At 42.3% G+C, this 24,300-nt stretch overlaps 1 protein-coding gene across 3 annotated transcripts in view; it reads right to left on the reverse strand.

Annotated features, from left to right (window-relative positions):
* Positions 1-24,300, reverse strand: part of AFF3 (ALF transcription elongation factor 3) — a 558,847-nt gene that overhangs the window by 95,186 nt on the left and 439,361 nt on the right. For all 3 annotated transcript variants that reach the window (XM_068564632.1, XM_068564631.1, XM_068564633.1), the window contains one exon: positions 3,251-3,291. In XM_068564632.1, the coding sequence (XP_068420733.1) occupies positions 3,251-3,291 (41 nt within the window). The remainder of the gene's footprint in view (positions 1-3,250; positions 3,292-24,300) is intronic.

Genomic DNA, 24,300 nt, shown 5'->3' on the forward strand with positions numbered 1-24,300 from the left:
CAGAGTTTTAATTGATCAAGGTTGTGTATTGACTACTGAGGACTCACTGAACTTGAAAGCATTACAATCTCAACTGTCAGATGCTGGATTTCTGCTGGAATGCCCCTGGAAACCAGGAAGCTGGAGCAATGAAAAGATAGACAAGACTGACCTTCAGAAGATGTCTGGATATCCTCTACCCTCTGACACTCCACGGGGATGAGATTTCTATCTGCCCTCATAGAGGGAAACGACACCCCTTTTCCCTGTATCTAGTCCCATCAGGCCAGGTCCCCAAGCCTCGAAGGTAGGCTTTCTTACGGGGAAGCAGAGGACAACTGGCTTCCTACAGTGTAAACTCACATCCCCCCTACCATCCCAGTCAAGTGAATCCCATTTCATCATCAAGCTGTACATCTTGAGACAAAACAGCTCTCCTCCTGGATCACACGTCCTGTGTTCACCAGGTACATAGGCAGTTATAAGGCTAAATGGAAGTGACATGGGCCCAGAGAGGAGCAAGCCAGTGGGACACCTCAGCGTCACATGGTAGCCTGACTCAAGCCAGCATGGGCTTTCTGTCCAACTCCAGAATCGCAGAACTCAGGAAGCAACTTTGAAGGCCTGAAAAGTGCTCTTTCTTTTTCTCAGACAGAAACAAAATTGCTGCCTAATCATTATGGAATTTTATATCAAGAGGTGATAACGGGCTGAAAAAAGAGATTAGGAAACCAGAAGAGTATGCGTTAATGAATGTATAATAGATCACCACCAGGCTGTAAGTAGCCAGAGATACTGGGGTTAGATCTCTACCTTGGGAAGGGCACAACCTGGACGGGAATTTTTACTCAATTCCCTCCCCAACCTGAGGTGGTTCTTGGGACAGACAGAATTTTAGGCAAGTCATATGGTGGTTGGACCCAAAGCCACATCCCTCATTTTCTAGAAAAGACTAGTTTATTCAACAGAATAGATAATGTGATAGAAAATGACATCTGTCATGTGTTAAGTTAGCATTCTCTAATTTAAGAAACTAGAAAACATGAATCCAATTAATTCAGTAGGTGTTACAAGTCCTTATTTTGAAGAAGGGTTCTTAATTGTATCGCCCAACAATTACAGAGACTTCTCACTCTTGGAAATACTCATGTGGTCCTGCATTAATGGAAAACATAAAACAGGAAAAGCACAGAGAAGTAGCTTTACACAAATGCATTGCTAGAATAGTAGGCAAAGTCAGCCCATTACTTTGAAAGGTGCTGAGTTCCTCCCATTGTGAACAGAAAAACTGTTAGAGTTAGAGGGAAATGCTCAGTTATGTCTGAAGACAGGGAAATTCGTTAGAAGAGCAGTGACAATGGGAACCTCTGTTTTTCTGTTTCTAGGGAATGAACTTTTTTTTCCTCACAGTATCTGCATTAAGTGGTTATATAAGAACAAGGGCTAAGATACTAACTTACTAGTCAATTAATTATTGGGCTTCAGGAGGGGTTTTTGAGAGGAGATCAGAAAATGTCAAAGGTAATAGCATTGCTCATCATGAAAATCTATGCACATTTTCTACCCAGGACAAAGTCATGTATCTTTTGGGGAGAAGCCTTAGAATATACCAGTCCTAGTTTCTGATGACTTGTCTTTGTACCTACAATCATGTCTTCAAGGGGAGTCCATGTTTTTAAAAATGGTTCTTGATTCATTCTACCAAAGGCTATAAAGATATTTTGTGTCTAGATATGTAGCACTGAAATGTAATTTATATTACATTTACACACACGTTGTGTATATTACACACACACATTGAAATGTAATTTATATACCATAAAGCTCACCCATTTAAAGCATGCAATTCAATTGTTTTTAGTATATTTACTGGGTTGTGAAGTCTTCACCATAATCTAATTTTACACCATTTTTATCACCCCAAAAAGAAACCTCGTCACCATTGGCAGAGGCATAATATTGCCAACTGAGGGCTTTCTCTTGCTTCTCAATGCATTTTGTTGAAGGAATCACGGAAGAAGAAAAGTCAAAGGGAAAGAAGAAATATGTAGAGGAAAAGAATTAATGTGTCAGATTTTAAGTGTGTTTTGATCCAGAGTCTCTCTTCTTTCTACCAACAGACTCAGAAGCAGTACAGTTATCAGCTTTTGCGAAAATCCCAGAAGCAACCCCAGAAGATCACGTGGCAGCCACTCTTAGAGCCCACAGGCTTGTGTGGTTGTCATGGGGAAGGCTTTTCAATTGGAATCAAAACACTTGGGCTCCGCCTGCCACCATCGAGAAAACGCTTTTCACCCATGAGCACAGATAATTCGCCTAAGTGACAGGTTTTACCTTGGAGAAGCATTGAACTGAGCTGGTTTACACAGTCAATTATTGCTCATTCCACAGAAAAGAACTGGGAAGGAAGGGAGGGGGGTAGTGGTAGCTAGACAATGCCGAGAGGCCTGCCAGCCCGCTGAGGTGAACAGCTCCTTCGGCTGTTTCCAGCCCTGTGAGAACCTCACTTGTGGAGAGAAAACAAAGCTTCATCTTTACCTCCTGATGGTTCTTTAAAACACACACACACACACACACACACACACACACACACTTTTTGGCAAATGAGAAATCAAAAACCAACCCAAACCAAGAGATGGTCTGGTCTATTCTAGAAAGTAACTTTATATATCCCCATTCAAATATTTTCGAACAGTCTTACAGGCAAAGGAAGACGTGAAATACAGCTGGAATACGTTTACTGATTAGCTTTACATATCTCATTCAATAACACAAGTTAGAAAAAACAAGCCAGAGCAAGGAGTAAAAAGTCAGGCATGCAGCACCATGAACTGGGTTCCATGCATAAAGTAAATTTCGAGAGAGAATCTCATCAGAAGACAGATAGCTCTCAGGGAAATGATGTGGGAAAAAAGTCTGAAGAAAACATCCCAGAATAAATGAAGTACTTATTGTTGAAAAATGAGCTTAGATCTCAACCAGTTCCAAAGTTCAGAATTTACTGCACCATTCAGGACTTTCCCTCCAAGTTTCTTGTCTCCTGTTTCATTGTACAACAAGGGATTCTTCATACTTTCTATGAAATACAGCACGGCGATTTTTGCAGTAATAAACTCCACACATGTATGACAAATTGAAGCATGCAAAATGTTTAACATCCCAGTTCACAGATACTTTAGGGACAAAATCCGATTATGAATTATATGCCACAGTAAATAGGGCTCAATGTTTCATAAAGCAATTTATAGTTCATAAAAATGACAAAATGTACCTGTCAGACAGAGCGTGGAGAGCCGTTCTCTGGGCTGCCTGCTGGAAGAAAGGGCAGAGATGTTTATTTAATATTCTGACTTTAAAATTACGTGCTCGATCAATACTTAAAAAGAAACCCTGTGTCACCCACACTTCTGCCAGGTGGCCAAATATGAAACTACTAGTAACACAGTAGAGAATCCTCTCGTGTTAGGAAACGAACATTTCTGAAGAGTTACGGGAAGCCCCCATGGGTCACACCTGCCACCAGGGGGCGAGCTTGAGGAGACTGGACATACTCCACAGGTGAGGTTGGACACGTCTCAGGAGACGTGGTACTGATCGGACCTATGTCATTTTTACTTCCGGAATTCACTTTTACCATTGCTTTATTCTACTTTCCTGTAAGGAAAAGATCTGTTTTGGTTCCTTTGCAGCTTCTTTTCTTATGAAGGTATAATTTTGGACCTGGTTTTCAGATTTATTGATAAAAGCATCACAATTGGATATTGGAACACTGACTGGCTATGTGATGATATTAGGAGATCGTTGCTATGTTTTAGACACAGTAACATAACTGTGGCAATGTTTTTATAGAGAGTCTTTTAGAGATTCATATTGAAATATTTATGAATACAATTACACGATGCTGGGATTTAAAATAATACAATTGGAGGGAAGAGAGGGTAGGTAGGCATATAAATGAAATGAGATGGACTTGGGTTGATAACTGTTGAAGCTAGGTGACAAGAACACTGGGGGAATAGTACAGTTTTCTGGGAATTTTTGTGTGTTTGAAATTTTCCATAATATAAAAATTAAAAGAAAAAAGGAAATAAGAAAGCCTCCCTCAGATTCTCCCAGTTTTGCACTCACTTTCCTTTCGTCTGTCTGTCCTATTTTTTTGTCTGTTTGCCTTATGCCGCCGAGGACTCTGAATCTACGGAAGGCAGAAAAAGACTTCTCTGACTGAGAAGTCATAATTGGGAGGGGATCAAAGCATGGCCTCGAAGACCAAGGCTTCCTCAGGGTGCATGCAGGAAATAAGGAGTGTCCACAGTCCATCTTCACCTTGGACACGACGTATGTCAAATTTACTGTTTACCAGGGACACCAATGTTTCCCATGCTATTCCTCATCACAAGTGGGTGGCGGACAAAATAGAATCTTCAGATTAGAAAAAATGTCACATCAGAACCATTATCTCTATTACAGAAAAGAAATATACCCTTGGTGATAGTTGCATATCCTTGGATCAGGCAGTCAGACCAACACCTACTGAATTCCTACTACATGAAGATGATTGCTCTGGGGTCTCAGGAGGAAAAAAGCAAAAGCAGAAGTGGTCATTGTCCTGGACAAGATGAGTCCCCAGGTAGGGAGTCAGAATAGAGGTCCAGGGATGACTGGCAGACATTTGCATAACATGCAAATAAAAAGATGAAGGTAGGACAGAGCTAGGAAGGGGCAGACATGAGTGGTGACTAATGGCTGGTGGATCTACAGCTCCTCAAACAGGGTGTGGAGCTGTTAGCAGGTGCTCTGGAAATATCTGCAGAGTAAACATCAACGAATGAATCACTTAGGGGATCCTTCCCACTGAAATGTGGTCAGGCGAGAAGAGGCACCGGTGGTCCTGCACTAGACGGTGGAGAAAGGGCCTGTCCGAGCCCCTGGCAGTGGTTCTCACCTGGGCTACCCTCCCCCCAACCCCAGGAGCGTCTGGAATTGAGTCGGGGTGTTTCTGCATGTCACACTCATGAGGGGATCACTACTGGCATTTAGTGCCTGGCCCCAGGGACGTTAACACTTTTCAAACGTCAGGAAGGTCCCCTTGTACAATCAGGAACTGTCCCCTTCAAATGACAAGGGTCCCTCTGGGGAGACGCTGCAGCAAAGTAGCAATGAAAGGCAGATCTGAAAGAAAGAACCCAGGGAACATGAGCTCCTGGGCCTGGCACCAGGAATGGAAAATAAATTAGTAAGAGAAACTTAGATAATTCCACAAGAGACGCAACCACAGTGAGTTAGGAAAAAGCATAAAATCTGTTGAACAGGGAATTGAGAGTCTTACATTCTGGGACAGGTTCTGCCTTTCATTTATATTATGGACCTGGAGTCTGGTCCTCGACCCAGGCCTCAGTTTCCAAACTACCCTTTCCTTCCCCAAATGGAGGCTGAGGGAGCCAGTCAAGGTCCAGGCTACTGTGGACAATCCAAGGGACAGGGGTCCCCTCCCTCCTCCCTGGATTCCAGGGAATGACAGCCCAAGTGACCTGGCATTCTAGTGTCACATTATTCGTTCAAGATAGAAAAGAAGAATAACTACAGTGTTTTCTCTTTGCGGGGACACCTGAGGGAGTTGAATGTGGCAGGGGGAAGAGGTGAGAAGCCGAGGAAGGCCTGGACAGCACTCCCTGCCCTCTCCTCTCTCTCCTTTGTCTGCGCTCTCCCGAGGGCCACCTCAGGAGCACGTTCACAAAAAGCACCCAGCAGGTGACAGGCAGCTGTCATTGTTCCCAGGTTCATCTCCTAAAGGGTTCTCCCTCCCTCAGCAAGATGGCTTTCCATTTTCGGCAGTTATCCTTGAAAAGAACTTCACTCTCTGGTAAATATACAATATGTTTGGCTAAATATACAAAAAGTATTTGGAACCCCCCAAAGGAAAGATGGCACGTATTATCAGCACAGTCTCTTATCATCTCAGCAGGAGGCACTGGAGACAGACTCCTGGAATGACAAAAATCAGGAGATGTGACTAAAAGGTCAACAGGAATCTCTCACATGGCATCTGAATTTTCGCCCAGCCCTGGATGTCAATTTTTTTTAAAGTCTATTGATTCTCTTCTCTCCTGCCTGCAAAGACTTCCCGCTGACTTTTCTGATAAGGAAACACAGCGCTTGTTGATGTGCAGTCTATAAGAAGATGATTTAAGAAGCAAAAGCAAAGCAAAACAAACCCAAAACAAGAAACTGAGATGCCCAACCATCACTAGAATGCCTGCGAATTGATGCATCCCAGGTGGTGGTACCTGCTGAGAATAACTCCATAGGACTGACGTTGGTGAGTCCTCTAATGTAAGCTGAGTTGGAAGCTGGGAACAGGGGCTGCTTTCCTTTAGCAGATGGACACGATGCTGGGACCAAAAGGTCCTTCTGGGCTTAGACATCATGCATCTAGCCAGTCACCAAGCAATGTCTTTCTGTGACCCTCACTCTTCAATCTGCCACACGACTGCCTGCACTATTATTTTTAATGCCTGCTTTTGATTGCTCTATTTAATTTGTTGTTATTCTACATCATTCAAAACTTTACAGAGGAGGACTTATCCATCAAAAAGGAGACGAGAATATATTAAATGTTTTAAATAACTCCTTGAGGAAAAAAAAAAAAAACTTACGGCATTAAAATTGTATGTTATATACCAAAGCAAAGACCACCAACTTTTTCTTACTGGCTCCTCTCTTAAAATAAACTTTGGCTGTTGCACACTATTTTATTTTACTGTTGGAAAATAATAAAATAAATAAACACTGGAATTAAATAGCAGAGAAAAAAATTACTTAGGTGACTCATGATTGAAACCTGAAAAACTACTCATAGAAAACTAGATGAATTGCCCAATTTCCTTCTTTCAAGACTTGTACGTTACAGCAACCATATTTCTCTTTCTAAATCATCATCTCCTCACGTAACTTTCTTTTTATTCAGTTCTCAGCAAAATAGATTGAGAGCCTTAAGACAATGCGTCACTGATCTTTCCTGAGTTCATTACTCATTCATGAATGACTCTGAAGGGTAAGTCTGTGAGACAAAACAAGTTTTCTGCCAGAAATAATTATTTTCCAGGTTCTCTTTGAGAGATGACATCTTTTCTCTGTCTTTATTACAGCAAGCTGGGTGCTTGGGAACCTAATCAGTAGACTTGCAGGTTTCAACATACGCTAAATGAATTACCAGTCACAATCTGTTATTGAGGGGAAATCAAAGAGGAAATTAAGTGCCCTTACTGTAACTGGGTCGAGCGTAGAACAAGTTCATGGATATTGGAGGGGGAGAAAGCAAAGGGAAGAGGCTAGAATTCAGAGGGGTCTTAGCATAATCCAGTTTCTTTCTTACTTGATAGAAACAGAAATACCACGTGGACAGCTCCATAAAGCCATCTGCTGTACCTATCAAGTGCAGGGGCTGGGCTCTGCTTGGGTGACAGTCAAAACGGACAAAGCAGGCTTCCCTGGTGGCGCAGTGGTTGAGAATCTGCCTGCCAATGCAGGGCACACGGGTTCGAGCCCTGGTCTGGGAAGATCCCACATGCCGCGGAGCAACTAAGCCCGTGTGCCACAACTACTGAGCCTGCGCTCTAGAGCCCGCGAGCCACAACTACTGAGCCTGTGCTCCGCAACAAGAGAGGCCGCGACAGTGAGAGGCCCGCACACCGCGATGAAGAGTGGCCCCCGCTCGCCGCAACTGGAGGAAGCCCTCGCACAGAAACGAAGACCCAACACAGCCATAAATAAATAAATAAACAAATACTTAAAAAAAAAACCAACAACAAAAAAACAGACAAAGCTTTTGCCACATTGTACTTGGAGTCTACACGTGAGCCAGACATGAAAAGTTAAACACACACAAGCATTCTAGATCCTGGATCTAGACAAGGGCTATGACCAAAGAGGACAGGCGCTGTGAACCAGAATGTGAAGGGACCTCATTTGGAATGAGTGCTCAAGGAAGGTTCACTAAGGAAGGGATAACAAAGCTGTCACAAGGAGGGCAAAGAAGAGCTACTGAATGAGAGAAGTAGGAATGGGGAAGGAAGGAAGGGAAAAGTGTTTGGGAGCAGAGGCCCGAGGCAGGCCTAGATCTCTGGTCAGTGGAGGAACTACAGGAAGGTTGCTGTCGGGGAGGTCAGTGAGCAGTGGGGACAGCGGCAGGTCCCAAGGGCTTTGGAGGTCAAGTTAAGGATTTTGGACATTATGCACAGCAATAAGAAGTCACTGAAAAGTTTACATGAGGGGAAGCTGGGCAAAGGATATATGGCAGCGGTCCCCAACCTTCCTGGCACCAGGGACTGGTTTCATGGAAGACAATTTTTCCAAGGATTGGGGGCGGGGGGGGATGGTTCAGGTGGTAATATGAGCGATGGGCAGTGATGGGGAGCGGCAGATGAAGGTGTGCTTGCTTGCCCGCCGCTCACCTCCTGCTGCGCGGCCTGGTTCATAACAGGCCGTGGACCCCTGATATATGGGACCTGCCTGTACATTCTTTGCAACTTCTGGTGAATCTATATAATTAAAAAAAAAAGAGTAGGGAGTGAGGCAATATGACTCACACTTTTCTTTTCTTTCTTTCTTTCTTTCTTTCTTTATTCATTCATTCATTTATTTATTTATGGCTACATTGGGTCTTCCTTGCTGCGCGTGGGCTTTAGTTGTGGCGAGCAGGGGCTACTCTTTATTGTGGTGCACGGGCTTCTCATTGTGGGGGCTTCTCTTGTTGTAGAGCACAGGCTCTAGGTATGCGGGCTTCAGTAGTTGTAGCACGGGGGCTCAGCAGTTGTGGCTCTTGGGCTCTAGAGCGCAGGCTCTGCAGCTGTGGTGCACGGGCCCAGCTGCTCCACGGCATGTGGGATCCTCCCGGACCAGGGCTCGAACCCGTGTCCCCTGCATTGGCAGGTGGATTCTTAACCACTGTGCCACCAGGGAAGCCCTGACTTACACTTTTCAAATTCCCTTCTGGCCTTTGTGTGTTGAATGGATTGGGGCAGGAAGGGACAAAGTTGAAGGTCACTTGCAGTGATCCAGGAGAGAGAAGTGCACGGTAGCGGTGGAGATGGAGAAAGTTCGTGCTACATTTTGGAGGTAGGGTTGAAGGAATTGGTGATTGATTGAACGTGGGAAGTGGGGGAGGCGTCAGGAATGAGTCCCAGGTTCCTGGCTTGAGCACCTTGTACAGATCGAGAGCCACTGATGGGCAAGACGGGTGCAGGAGAAGACAAAGGCAGAGTTTAGGTTTGGGTGTGTAAAAAACTCTAATTTGAAAAGACACATACACCCCAGTGTTCACAGGTGCATTATTTACAACAGCCAAGACATAGAAACAACCTAAGTGGCCATCAACAGATGAATGGATAAAGAAGATGTGTTATGTATATACAATGGAATACTACTCAGCCATAAAAAAGAGAAGAATTTTGCCATTTGCAGCAACATGGATGGACTTGGAGGGCATTAATGCTTAGCGAAGTAAGCCAGACACAGAAAGACAAATACTGTATGATCTCACTTATATGTGGAATCTAAAAAATACAAGAAACTAGTGACTATAACAAAAATGAAACAGACTCACAGATATAGAACAAACTAGTGGTTACCAGTGGTGGGGGAAGGGGCATTACAGGGGTGGGGAAGTGTGAGGTACAAAGTACTGGGTATAAGATAGGCTCAAGGATGTACTGTATAACATGGGGGGGAATATAGCCAATATTTTGTAATAACTGTAAGTGGAAAGTAACCTTTAAAAACTGTATTTCCAAAATGCTATGATCTCTCCCTTGCCCCCCAAAAAAGTTTGGGTGTGTGAAGTTCAAGTTGTTTATGGGAAGTCAAGTGCAGATGTTAAACAGACGGTTGGATTTATGAGATTAAAGCTGTTAAGTGACAATTAAGTACACAACAGCCATATGTTTTTTTGTTTTTTTTTAAAATCTGGCCACTGATTGGCTTAGTTGGTTCAGGTTCCTGGGCACAAAGCCCAGTTTTGTTTTGTTTTTTTTAATAAGCTTTATTTTTATTTATTTATTTATGGCTGTGTTGGATCTTCGTTTCTGTGCGAGGGCTTCCTCTAATTGCAGCAAGCGGGGGCCACTCTTCATCGCGGTGCGCGGGCCTCTCACTATCGCGGCCTCTCTTGTTGCGGAGCACAGGCTCCAGACGCGCAGGCTCAGTAGTTGTGGCTCATGGGCCCAGCTGCTCCGCGGCATGTGGGATCTTCCCAGACCAGGGCTCGAACCCGTGTCCCCTGCATTAGCAGGCAGATTCTCAACCACTGCGCCACCAGGGAAGCCCCCATCCATATGTTTTTGACAAACGACAGTCATAAGAAGAAGATAGATGGCTTGACTTTTCTGGATCTACATTTTGCTATTGTTCTAAGAGAAGAAGGTCCAGGATACAGCTGGTTAGAACACACCTTTGTTTCTGCACTCCATGTGGGACTGACCTCCATCTCTGCTACACAGTATCAGGTTTATGACACTGACAGTCAAGGAGGTATCACTGCAGCAGTGATTGTAATCACATTGCTTCACCTGTGTTAGGACACTGTCCACATTTAATTACCTGAATAAATACTATCACAGCTAATCTTAGTTCATTTGTGTTTTGCTGTTATTGGAAGAAGGCTGTGAAATTTATATGGACACACCTGTCTTTCTAGGAATTCTGGCTGGTAAGGCCTTACTTTTTTCTTGTCATTCTTCTTCAAGTTAAGACTTGTTATTTATTAACTTATTTCCCTGTTTAATTTCCTTCTACCTCTGTTAGCATATTTTATGTTTCCTTAACTTAACTTTTATGCTGTTGTTTTTCATTTTGGTCCCAGTTGATGAGTGTCTTAACTTTTTATGTTGTGAGCTTCCATTTGGTGCTTTACAACCCATTTAGCAACATCTGTAAGACAAAGGAAAGAGTCTATTTCTGGTCTTTTTTTTTTTTTTTTTCTCAGTCATGAGTACTTTGCGTTTTCGGATTCCTAGAAATGCTGTCTAGGAAGCATTTTGTTCAGTGGACTTTGACCTTATCCAGTACTCTACAGGGGTCAGGCAGAGTCAGGGAGGACAATATAATTTATCATCCAAATAAGAACAGTTCTGAGAGTGAAAGGGGGTGCTAACCAGGTGGGAGTCAGGGACAAGGGGAGAAAACCCTGCTTTTTTGGGGCACAATGTATGGTCATTCTAATAAAGATGACTCTACAAATATAAACAAGATCAGGATGAGAGGACAGAAATTCAGGGGCTGAGGAACCTGCCAATAATGAAAGCAAACAGCTGAACAGGGGTCAGCTGTGGACAAATCACTGCGACTCTTGGTGTCTCTTTATTTTATTTTTTTAATTTATTTTATTTTATTTTAAATAAATGTTTTAGTTTTCGTCTTTAAACATAATTTTCCAGTATTTTTCTTTTTTAAAAAAATTAATTAATTAATTTATTTATTTTTGCTGTGTTGGGTCTTCGTTTCTGTGCGAGGGCTTTCTCTAGCTGTGGCAAGCGGGGGCCACTCTTCATCGCGGTGCGCGGGCCTTTCACTGCCGTAGCCTCTCTTGTTGCAGAGCACAAGCTCCAGACGCGCAGGCTCAGTAGTTGTGGCTCATGGGCCTAGCTGCTCCGTGGCATGTGGGATCTTCCCAGACCAGGGCTCGAACCCGTGTCCCCTGCATTGGCAGGCAGATTCTTAACCACTGCGCCACCAGGGAAGCCCTTGGTGTCCCTTTAAATCAAGCCAGCGCTTCTCCTGTTCTCTCTCCAGTTCGTCCTCTTTCTCTTTAGAGTCTGCCTACAACCCAAGGTCCTTTTCATGAAGCTTGCCTCGACCACTCAAGTTCTTGCTGACCCTCTGCTCCCAGAGCTCCTGGTCTAGAACATGGCTTAGCGCTGGGTTCTATTCTTTCCTGGGGAGCTTGCCATCTGCTTCACGGAAATTTTAGTCTTGGCTAAAAATTCAAGTTTCTTGAAGATCACTGAAGGCAGAGATCCCAGCTCATCCTCCTTCCACCGGAAAGAGCTTCCTGCTGACGGACAGCACCTGCCGTGTGATTTGCCAGTAGGATGTGAGTAGGTAACTTCCGGTGATAACAAATGTTACTAACTGCCATGGCTCCAATTTCAGAGCTTTGTTGAAATACATTTTTTTCCCCCTTAGCTGTACATTCTTTCTCTATTTTACTATCTTGAAAAACTAGGGTACACATTTCTCTTTAGAGAAATTTTGATGGTTGTTTTATTTTAACTGTGTGGCTTAGATTTGCATATGTCTACCAGAAATTTGATAAAGACAATAACAGACATTTATTAGTACCTAGTATATCCTATGGGAAGTGCTGATTAAGGTCAATGACACCAGATGGTTTGCTGGATAACATTATCTCATAATTCGGATTCCGGTTCCAATTGACTGATTTGGGGGCATTATTTGAGGTTGGGGGATGTCCAAATTTGGCAACTCAAATCTACTGAGAGGGATTATTAAGGGAGGCACTCTTGTCTTCACTGGGCATTTCCAGGACATTTTATTCTAGAGATAACACTATGAATAGTTGGTGACATCTACCATGTGGCCCCTTCTGCTTCCAGGCCCTGGAGGCTTTTGCCATCAAAACAGAAAACTTGGGGGCAGCCGCTATGAGCTAGGAGAAAGAAGGGAAGGTGTGGGGATGGTGTGAGTACATGCCCCGGGGGCTGTCCCTCACCCACAGTGACTGATGTCAGAGTCCTCCCAGCAGGCGGGGGCCCCACTGAGGGTCTGGATGGTATGAGGCACCCTGAGTGATGGGCCATACTGACTGCCATGGGGGCAACACGATGGGTCAGAGGATCCCCGTGGATTCCTGGAGGCTGTCTGTGCACCAGGGGTGGCTGGTGTGGAGGTGGTTAAGAGGTCAGTCTGAAGTGGGCGGGTGGTGGCAGGAAGATCCATGGCCGTGCATGAGGCTATTAGTGTGGGTGCTGGGAGGGAGAAGTGAGCTGGGTGACATTCAGCCCCAGGCCAGGTCCTGGGGAGCAACTTGTGCTTCAAGAGCTGTGGCATCACTGTCCCATGGCAAGTAGCTTCTTCTACCTGGTCATCTGGAATATTTACCCCATAAAGGACTGGACTTAGGGAGGCTAGATACCAGCTTCTTGAGAAGAGGAAGTGGGTACCAGTTACATGACTGAACAATGTTTGGTACAAGGTCTAACCAATAGCACAAGGCACATAAATGCTTGATGAATATAATGTCACTAGGTGACCAAGCCATAAATGGTGCCCTTCCTGAATCCCTGAGGGATGATGGATTCGCTTTTATCTCATTCATTCATTCAATTTGGTCTCATTCCAAAAACGATTTGTGTTAGAGGATGGGACAACCGGGCTTTAGTCTTTAACAGATTCTAAAGTTTATTCGAGCTTCTGTTAGTACAATTACAATTTTTTTTAAAAAAATATTTTTTTTTAAAGAAATGAACAAGGCAGTCTTTTGCTTTTAAACAGGCATCACCCTTCAATTGCCAATTACCCTTTTAGATAAGAGGATCTGACAAATCTTTGCTGAACTATTATTTTGTTAAAAATAAAAATGGCACTCTATGTACCTGCTTCCTTATAAGAAATTCACTTTTTTCCTTGTGGCATTTTTCAGTAAAAGCTTCTATGGAGGTACTATATAAGGAACTATTTTACTCTATGTGACCCCTGCTGGGCAGGTGGTAAATTACTAATCTTTCTTCTCCTCTCTCTGCCTCCTTCCCCCCTCCTTACTCTCTCCCCTAAATTGCCAGCTCACCATTCTCACTTCCTCCTCTGACTTCTAGATCTATTCTTCTATCATTAGCTCCTTGCCTTTGCTTAGATAAATCAATTTTCTGGCTTCTTCCTGTACTCCTCTCCTTTTATTACCTATAAGCCTAAAAAAAGTTCCAGCAATGTAAATAAAGAACATTTCTGGGGAGAAGGGGAAGAGGAGGGAGGGAGGGGGGAAGATGTTAAAATGTACAGCTTAATGGTTTTACACTAATATCTATTTATTGTAATATAAAATACTTTCTTTTTTAAATTGAAGTATAGGTGATTTACAACATTGTGTTAGTTTCAGGTGCACAGCAAAGTGATTCAGCCATATATGTATATATAAATATATACACACATGTATATATATATTTTTCAGATTCCTTTTCATTGTAGGTTATTACAAGATATTGAATACAGTTCCCTGTGCTATACAGTATATCCTTGTTGTTCATCTATTTAATTTAATTTTTTTTAATTAATTAATTTTCTTTTTGGCTGCGTTGGGTCTTTGTTGCTGCGTGTAGGCTTTCTCTAGTTGCAGTGAGCGGGGGCTCCTCTTCGTTGCGGTGCGTGGGCTTCTCACTGCAGTGGCTTCTCGTTGCGGAGCACGGGCTCTAGGCACGCGGGCTTCACTAGTTGTGGCACGTGGGCTCTAGAGCGCAGGCTCAGTAGTTGTGGCACGTGGGCTTAGTTGCTCCGTGGCATGTGGGATCTTCCTGGACCAGGGCTCGAACATGTGTCCCCTGCATTGGCAGGCGGATTCTTAACCACTGTGCCACCAGGGAAGCCCATCTATTTTACACATAGTGGTGAGTATCTGTTAATCCCATACTACTAATTTCTCTTTCCCCCCTTACTCTTTGGTAACCACAGGATTGTTTCCTATGTTTGTGAGTCTGTTTCTGTTTTGTAAATAACTCATTTGTATTATTTTTTAGATTCCACATATAAATGATATCATATAATATTTGTCTTTGTCTGATTTACTTCACTCAGTATGATAATCTCTAGGTCCACTCATGTTGCTGCAAATGGCGTTATTTCAGTCTTTTTTATGTCTGAGTAGTATTCCATTGTATATATGTACCACATCGTCTTTATCCATTCATCTGCTGATGGACACTTAAGTTGCTTCCATGTCTTGGCTGTTGTAAATAGTGTTGCTATGAACACTGGGGAGAATATATCTTTTCGAATTAAGAGTTTTCACCTTTTCCAGATATATGTTCAGGAGTGGGATTGCTGGATATATGGTAACTCTATTTTTAGTTTTTTAAGGAACCTCCATATTGTTCTCCATAGTGGTTACACCAATGTACATTCGCACCAACAGTGTAGGATGGTTCCCTTTTCTCCACACCCTCTTCAGCATTTATTATTTGTAGATTTTTTAACGATGGTCATTCTGACCAGGGTAAGGTGAGCTGATACCTCATTGTAGTTTTGACTTTCATTTCTCTAATAATGAGCAACGATGAGCATCTTTTCATGGGCCTCTTGGCCATCTGTATGTGTTCTTTGGAGAAATGTCTATTTAGATCTTCTGCCCATGTTTTGATTGGGTGGTTTGTTTTTAAAATATTTTCTATTAATCTACTTTAGCATTTTTGTCTACTGACATTAAGATATTGGAACAGAGGTTTAGTGGAGTTGGCTTGCTCATGGTCAGAGTCGGTAAGTAAGGGAACCAGGCCAGTGAAGTACCACAGAGCACCCCAGTCCTGCCTCTGCCGGACTGTGGACTATTCAGGGCAGAGACTGAAGGGAAGGGGACCAGATACATTTTGGATTCTGCCAATCCCAGCCAAGACGACTGATGGGATACTGAGCAGACGTAAACAGACACGGGGGCAAGCTTCCTCTGGGTATGCTAATGCAGAAGCAGCAAGGAGTCATCTCTTAGATGTCTGCAAAGAAGACAGGACGGCTTTAGGTTTTTGAGACTAATCTTGATTCCTCAAGCGGTTTATAGGCAGAAGCATATGGGTCATTTAGAGCTTGCCCGAAACTCCCGGGGAAGAATTCTTTTTACCTCCAGGGCTCACTATGACGGGACTACACATGTAAAGGAAGTGCCTGTCTGAGTCAGGTCTGGTGCTGTTGGATGAAGGTGAAAGATCCAAGCTCGGCTGTCAACTCTCAGATCTGTGAGAATGGCAGCAGCTTTTGGATTCTGGGACAGAGCGCTGGCAAGGCAGTAACACCTTCCATGTGAATGAGTCCGTGTGTGTGCGTGCGCGCCCGTGCGTGTGTGTGCGTGCACGTGCTTGTCAACTTCACGTTGAAAGCAAGCAAGAAGAACCAACTAATGATAGCTGAGCTGCCTGGAGACACGCTACAGGTAGTGCATGGATTGCAATTCCTGGTTCTTGGGAATGGGAGGCTAAAGTTGGAGCGTGCAGGGTGATGCAATCCAGGCCCCGCAGCTTCTACGTGGCTGCCTGGCTTTCTGGCCTGCTCCTCAGGGCTTTGGTCAGCCATACACTCCTGCAACTCTTCTCACAGTGCTATTTCAGTACAGGCCAGACTCTGAGCACAGCCAAGATGATGATGGCCCAGTAATAACTCTTATCTTTGGCAGAGCAGGTGGACACGGGGATTGCTCACTCCCCACTTTGGTGGGTTTGCCGAATGCCTTTTGGAGCTTTTAATAGAATCCTTACTTTACCTTCATACGATGCTTTGGTGGAGTCCCATTTACTTTTTCTTTCTTTCTTTTTTTTTTTAATTCCAGCAGTTTATTAGGTTAGCGGTTGGTTTAATTCAGCAGCTAAATAGATGTTATCCAGAGACCCGCTTTGTTCTGTGTTTACATTGTCAACGTCACTGCCTCAGTAGGTGGTTGGTTCTTACTAATGCAACCAGAGCCCAGGTTGTGGAATACAAATGTTACTTTGTTTTTGCTTGAAGACAAGATGCAAGTAACATAACTATTTTGATAGTTTTGTTAAAATAATGCAACCTGTGCATGAAGAACCAAAATCTAAGTCTGGCTTTCTGTTTTCGCAAAACATCTCTTTTAGTCAGACAAAGTAGCAATATTTGAAGGTAAAAATAGGTTTGTCATGGTTAGGTAAGAGTCTCATAATTGCAGTTTGCAAACCAATTATATAACATAAGAGAACAGCTGAAGCAATACTGATTGTTTTATTATTGGTATTAGGATTTTCACCTCTCAAGTGACCACTGCTTGATGGTTTATACCTGAAAATGTTTTCACACATAACATGTAATCACACCCTCTTCCTTCAACTGCCTTGGACTTCTAAGAATGAAGTCCAGGTAGAAAGGAGAGGTACCCAGAAACATGTTGCTGAATCAGATCTCCACAGAGAGAGATTCTGGCTAACCCACACTCTAGCACTTTTCTATGTGAAGAGGACCATGTCTGGTGACATTTCAGAAACCGTCTGGTCTACTTCTTTGTTTTTTTTCCTTCTTGGCTGCACCGCGTGGCATGCAAGATCTTAGTTCTGTGACCAGGGATCGAACCCATGCCCCTTGCAGTGGAAGCGCGGAGTCTTAACCACTGGACCACCAGGAAAGTCCCTGGTCTGCTTCTTGTTTCACTCGGCACAACTTGCTGGCTAAAGATCTGGTCAGGATGGAACTGCAAGTGCCCAGGGGCACTGAATTCCTGCAAATGATTTTGCTCCAGTAGAAACAAGAGGTTAAGATAGTCTCCTGAGAAAATCTGTGCTTCTGAGATAACCGGCCCCACTTGGAGAAGATTTGGAAAAACACAAACACAAACAAAACTTTCCGAGTGCATATCTGGACCAGACACCTGAATGACTGCAGGTAAATCCTTTCCTATATGAAAGCCCCCAAGCCTGGATATGAGTGATAGCACAGACTCCAAGGAGCATCCAGTCTTGAATGGTTACAATTCTGCAAAAGCTATTGAAGAAAAAACCCCCATAAAAGTCACAGGACAAAGGGCTATTCCTCTGAGTTAAATAGCAGTGTCCTCCGGAGGGAGATTTCCACTTCCTCTGCCAACCAGCAACCCGGCTGGCAGTTGTATTTGAGAAGAGCATGCCTATCCAATAATGGTACATGGCCCTTCTTCTGTTTTCTGAATGGAGTCTACTTTGGTGGTACTGATATGCACCGTTAAAAAAGCTTGGCTTAGTTTCCAGAATGTAGCTTCCTCTGAATTCTTCAACTTAACAAAGCCATGATTCTCTGTCTTTGTGTTAATTGCATGTTTGCCCAAATTTAGTGGATCATCTCTTAATTTTTATGTAATATTGTCATTTTCCAGATATCCACTGAGGGTCCTCAGATTGAAATTAGTCACATCCTATGATCCAAGCTGGGTGGACACAACTAAACCTCCATCAATCTCAGGTCCCCAGAGGAGGTCTGAGAAAAAAAGTGAGGAGATGGGGTTGTGAGCCGTTGTATATCCGTGCTCTGTGACATTTAGGTTTGCTGACCATTTCAATTTTGGAAATGACAGTTGATTAACATAAAAAAAGACAACTACTTTTTTGTGTATCTCCATGAATGCTTGTGCTTCTCACAAATGTTTATAAAGAGTGGCATGATGTAATAAAACTGGCCTTCTTAAAAGAGTTTTGCATTTGCCTCTGGTGACAGTAAAATTTTATTTATAAAATATTACTTAAGTAAGCTTTAGGGCTGTTAAACAAACAAATAAACAAGGAGACAAAAACCTCCTGTTGAACATTCGTGTTTCACTGACTGTACCTGAAGGTTTGAATTATGATTATTTCACATACAGATGACAAAGATCTGATAGTTTTCAATAAGCGTTATTGTGCTGTTTCCATATTAGAAAGAAACCAACTTGTCAGTATAATTAAACTGGATAGGTAGCTTAGGTTCAACATTAATGCAGGACTAAAAATTAAAACAAACATAAACTCTTTTTTTTTCTATTTTTGCTGTTAGGTTTAATATATGTAATATATACTTTTTTGTATAGTCATTGAGAACAGGGCATTTCCCAGCATTTAAAAAGTACTTTACATTTTTGAGGTTAAATTATCATAATGAATATTACGAATGTGTAATTCATCAAGACCAACAAAGCCAGCGTCTTGCACAATATTTTACATTTAGTAGGTACACAAGATTCTTCTCAGAATGACTCCTTTGGAAAAATGTTTTAGCTCTTGTTGGCTACAAATCCCATCTACGATATAGTTCATTTCTAATGTAGGAGAAACTTGATTTTGGAGCTCACCCCTCAAACCTGGTCCTGATTACTGCTTCAACTCCTGTTTATATAATTCTACACAATTTTGGCAGGATTCAAGAGCACATACCAGGGTGTTGGCTTTTATGAATCTCCTGGGATGTGAATGTCAAGCTGACTGGATGAACTCTGGCCACAAATCCCAGACAAGCACAATGACTCTATTTATTCAGACTTGGCCGCCTGAATGCAGATTGACTCTGTGGGTAATAAATTTTCACAGGCCAAGAACTTCAGCATCAACCAAGCTGATTCCGAGAAGAAAAATACACCCAGGGAAGTGGAGCTGGGCTGCAAAAATCTCCTATATTTTTATTTCACATCTGCATATCATTCAGCTAATACATCTGGTGACGGATGGACACGCACTGCTGATGGCTTCAGAGGTTCTTCTGAAAAGCTCTGCTTTCTGTTATGCAATTGTCATATTCAAAAGGAACAAGGAAAAAAATGAACAGCGGCCATTACAATTGGCAATCTGCTTTTAATATTACACCCAGAGCTGATGTTACTTATGCAGTGACCTCTACGGTCAACAGCAGAAAACTGAGATGGGAATGTTCCTTGTGCTTCTTCTTAAGAAACCAACGTTAACAAAAGGCAGTTAAGAACTGCAATTCAGTGCTCAGAGCAATCTCACCACCTATAATCCTGACACCTTGATGAGCGAAGCTTTAGAGTCACTCTAAGAGGACCGAGATTCTTTCTGAGAGACATGATTAGTACTCCATGCATTAAGAATAAGAAAAGAAGTGGCTCTTTAACTTGCAGATTTATGCTAATTACCTGGATATCTATTAAATGAATTGTGTGCTCTCCAAATATTGATTGGGGATTAAAAGGTAACTTTTCTTCATTGTGAGAAGTAAATGATGCCAGTAGGAAAATTTCCCTCTACAGATTATATCCCATGATCACTGCCTGTAAAATTAAAACTGTCAGTTTAAGTGGATAAACCATGCTCATTTAAAGAGAAAAATGTAGTTATATAATTAAAATGAAAAGACTGCCTAATATGTGTGGATAATGTAATTACTGGAAGCTGCAGGCACATACACAGACATTCAGTTTGGATCCCTGCTCCTTACTTCCCGGCGCTTATGTATCTGTCATCTCTGCAAGACTGTGTGCAGTTGACACGATCTTAGCTGCTCCTTGTTGAGTGTCTTATTCACGTGGCCCTGTCCTCATGCCTTAGCTGTAATCATTTCATCTAGATATTTGCTGTGTCCAACCTCCCAAGCTTACCCTCCTCACTTGAGAGGCAGAACTCATTTTTTTTTTAATAACCTTAAATCTGCCTTTTATTTATTTATTTATTTATTTAATTTTTTTGGCTGTGCCAGGTGGCATGCGGGATCTTAGTATCCCGACCAGGGATCCAACCCGTGCCCCCTGCAGTGGAAGCATGGCGACTTACCACTGGGCCGCCAGTGAAGTCCCAGAACTTTTTTTTTTTTTTTACTAAATGGGAAGATAGGCAATATAATTCATTTCTCCCTTCCAAATCCATTTTTAAAATGGCTGAGTACTTAGTACCTTCAGGAATCATTTTGTCTTAAATCGTCTAACTCCTTCACTTTCTTCCAAAGAAACACTGGCGTCTAGAATTGTCAAAACCAAGAGCCACGGGTTTTAACTGGAGATCAAACAAACTGCCACACATATCTTGTGCCCTTCCTTCATTTACTCAGACACAAAATCTGATTCTCAAATCATTTGTCCTGTTTCTAGTTTGAACCTCATCAAGTATGAAAATTATAGGAGCAAACATGAGAATACGACTCCATTTCCATTAAACCTCCACATTTTCTAAACCTGGTCACAATCCTAGCTCTAGAGGTGACAGTCAAAATGCTACAGTTTTTGAAAGGGAAGGCTGTGAAGAAATGCACTCTCTTGGTTTTGGAAGCTTCTGTTTGAGATAACTTCTGGAAAGTTATAACCTCAATATGGCTTGGCATGAAGCATATTTAAGTAGTGACTATTGACATTTCTACAGAGATTGGATAAATGCTTTTCTCCTAAATAGGTAGGTGATTTGTATATTTATCTACAGACAATTTTTGTCCTTGGGTCTATGTTTTTTTCTTCTTTGTCAACACTTTTGATCTTTGGATAGGACTAATTTGAAAAAAAATCACAGTGTTTAATAAAAAAAAAAAAAAAAAAGGGAGACCCAAAGTCATCTTTGATACTGGACAACAGACAGGAGGAAATACTCTCAATTCAACAACATTATGCATCATTCATGCATCCATTCAGCAAGTATCCAGCACCTCTGCTGTGCCAGATACAGTTCCTGCCCTCAGGAAATTTCCAGTCTGGTTGGTTGAGATACTTAAAAAAGTAAACGTGGGGCTTCTCTGCTGGCGCAGTGGTTGAGAGTCTGCCTGCCAGTGCAGGGGACACGGGTTCGAGCCCTGGTCTGGGAGGATCCCACATGCCGCGGAGCGGCTGGGCCCGTGGGCCACAATTACTGAGCATGCGCATCTGGAGCCTGTGCTCCGCAACAAGAGAGGCCGCGATAGTGAGGGGCCCACGCACCGTGATGAAGAGTGGCCCCCGCTTGCCACAACTAGAGAAAGCCCTTGCACAGAAACAAAGACACAACACAGCCATAAATAAATAAATTAAAAAACTAAACGTACTACACAACTAAAATTATGATGAGACCTAAGAAGAAAGGTTAGGTTATTGTGACACGGACTAACCGGGGGTCCAAGTTAGATAACTGGAGACTCCCTGATGAAGTGAAATTTATGCTGCACCTCCAAGATGAGTAGGTATTAATGGGGCAAAAATCAGGGAAGAGAGGCCTATGGAGGCCCTGAGGCAGCTGAGTTTGGCTTGTTGGAGGAGCTGAAAGAAGACCCATGGGGTGGAAGTACCATGAACCATGTCAGTGTGAAGTGAAGGGGAAGCCTTGAGTGAAGCCAGCTGTGTAGAGTACTGTCGGCCACACTACAGGCTCTGGATTGTACCCCAAGTGAAATGGGAACCCATTTAAGATTTTAGACCAAGGAATGACTTGATCTGATTTTGATGCTCTGACTTGATCTTTTTCAAAGGATCCCTGTGAGGAAGTTGTATTATAGAGGGGGGAGAAGAGAAATATGCTGATTTCTACTGGATTGGTTTAGACTAGCCAGGATGGAAAGAGGTGGATAGACTAATATTTGTGAATTTATAGGGCTTAGAGATAAAATTAACATTTGAGTGAGGAATAGGGAGTTGTCAAGGATGAGCCCGATGTTTCTAGACTTTAACAACTGGGCGCTTGGCAGTTCTAGGTTTAGAAATGGTAACAGTCACAAAAGGAACATATTTGTGTGTGGATAGGTAGAGGGGTGGCAAAGACCAGAACTCCAGTTTGGCACAAATTGGATTTGAAATGCTTGTGAGACATCCAAGTGGAAAAGTCAAATAGGTCTGTGGTTAAGAAGAGAGTTCTGAGCTGAGGATATAATTTTAGAAATTGTAAGTATATAAAAATTGAAGGTCATGGGAATTGATGAGATCATCCAGAGAGAGACAGAGAGACAGACAGAGAGACAGAGAGGACGTGGAGAAGAAAAATCAGAAATGCTAAAAGATTCCAACATTCAAGACTGGCTGCAGGAGGAGCAGTCAGCAAAGGAGTCTGAGAAGACACAGCCAGAGGGGCAAGAAACAAACCAGGAGGGTAATGGTATTCGACAACTCAATAAAAGTGGGGTAATTAACAGTTTTCAATGCTGTAACTCTTCTGGTGAGACAAAGGACTGAAAAGAGCCTGGTACATGTGCTCTGCAGACCCACTGCAGTCACTGGTGACCCAGTGAGTGGTTCTGGTGGAGAGGAGGGGCAGAAAAGAGTCAAAGGAGTAAGTCCCCAAGCAACTGAGAGGAAATGGGACAAACTTTTGATAAGAGGAAGGCAGTGTCCTCTTGTAATAGGGGGGAAGGGAGACGATGAGTGAAGACAAAGGTAGTTGCGTGCATCTGGTTACAGGAAGATGAGGCTTCCCTGGTTAGATGCCAGTCAGCATGGTACGCAATAGGGAAGTAAAGATGAATAAGACACAGCATCAGATTCAGGTCACTCACTCAAGAAATCAGGAAGACAGATAACTAAATCTCATATTATCCACATATTATCAATTCTGTGATGGAGGTAGTTATAGGATACTCAGGGAGAAAACTCATAAAATGTCATCACCAGTGAACTGCTGTGAGTTATATATATATAATGCAATACCAGAAATGCCACTAAAAAAAGCTATACAAAGAGATACACTCAAAAATACTATAGATAAACAGAAATGAAATTCTACAAAATGTTCAAGGAAGCTACAGGAATTCAGGAAAAAGAAAACAGAAAAATGAAAAAACAAAGAGGACAAACAGAAGATGAAAAATAAAGTGGTTGACTTAAGCCCTAACATAATTATCATTAATGTAACATTACATTAATATTAGTTGATCAGTTTAATTATCAACTAATAATTACATTAAAGGTAAATGGTCCAAATACATCAATTAAAAGATAGAAATTGGCAAAGTGGATATGCTGTCTGTAAGAAACTCACTTCAAATATAGGTAGGGTGAAAGTAAAAGAATGTGGAAAAAGTTATATTATGCAAACATTAATGAAAAGAAACTAACAGTGGCTACACTGATATAGGATAAAGTAGACTTCAGAGCAAAGAAGATTACCAGAGTGGAACATACATAATTATAAAAGGTCAATCCACCAAGAAGACGTAGCAATCCCAAATGTGTGTGCACAAAATAACAGCTGTAAAATATGTGAAGCAAAAACTGATAGAATGGAAAGGACAAATAGACAAATCCACAATTACAGTTGGAGACTTCAACACTCCTCTCCCAACAATCGATAGAGCAACTAGACAGAAAGTCAGCAAGGATATAGAGTATCTCAACAACATCAACCAACAGGTTCTAACTGACATTTATAGAACACTCCACCCAACATCAGCAGAATACACATAAAACATATACCAACATAGATCATATCTTGGGCCATAAAAAATACTCAATGCATTTATAAAAATGGAAATCATACAGGATGTGTACTTAGACCACAATGGAACCAAACTAGAAATCAATACAAGTAAGATCACAGGGAATCTTGAAACACTTGGAAATAAAACAACACACTTCTAAAAGCATCAAAGAGGATGACGTCTCACTGAACTGAATGACAATGAAAATACAACATACAAAAATTGTGAGATGTGGCTACAGCAGTGATGAGAGTGAAATGTATAGCACTAAATGCTTATATT

This window comes from Eschrichtius robustus, chromosome 15 (genome assembly GCF_028021215.1).
Source record: "Eschrichtius robustus isolate mEscRob2 chromosome 15, mEscRob2.pri, whole genome shotgun sequence".
NCBI classification, from domain to species: domain Eukaryota; kingdom Metazoa; phylum Chordata; class Mammalia; order Artiodactyla; family Eschrichtiidae; genus Eschrichtius; species Eschrichtius robustus.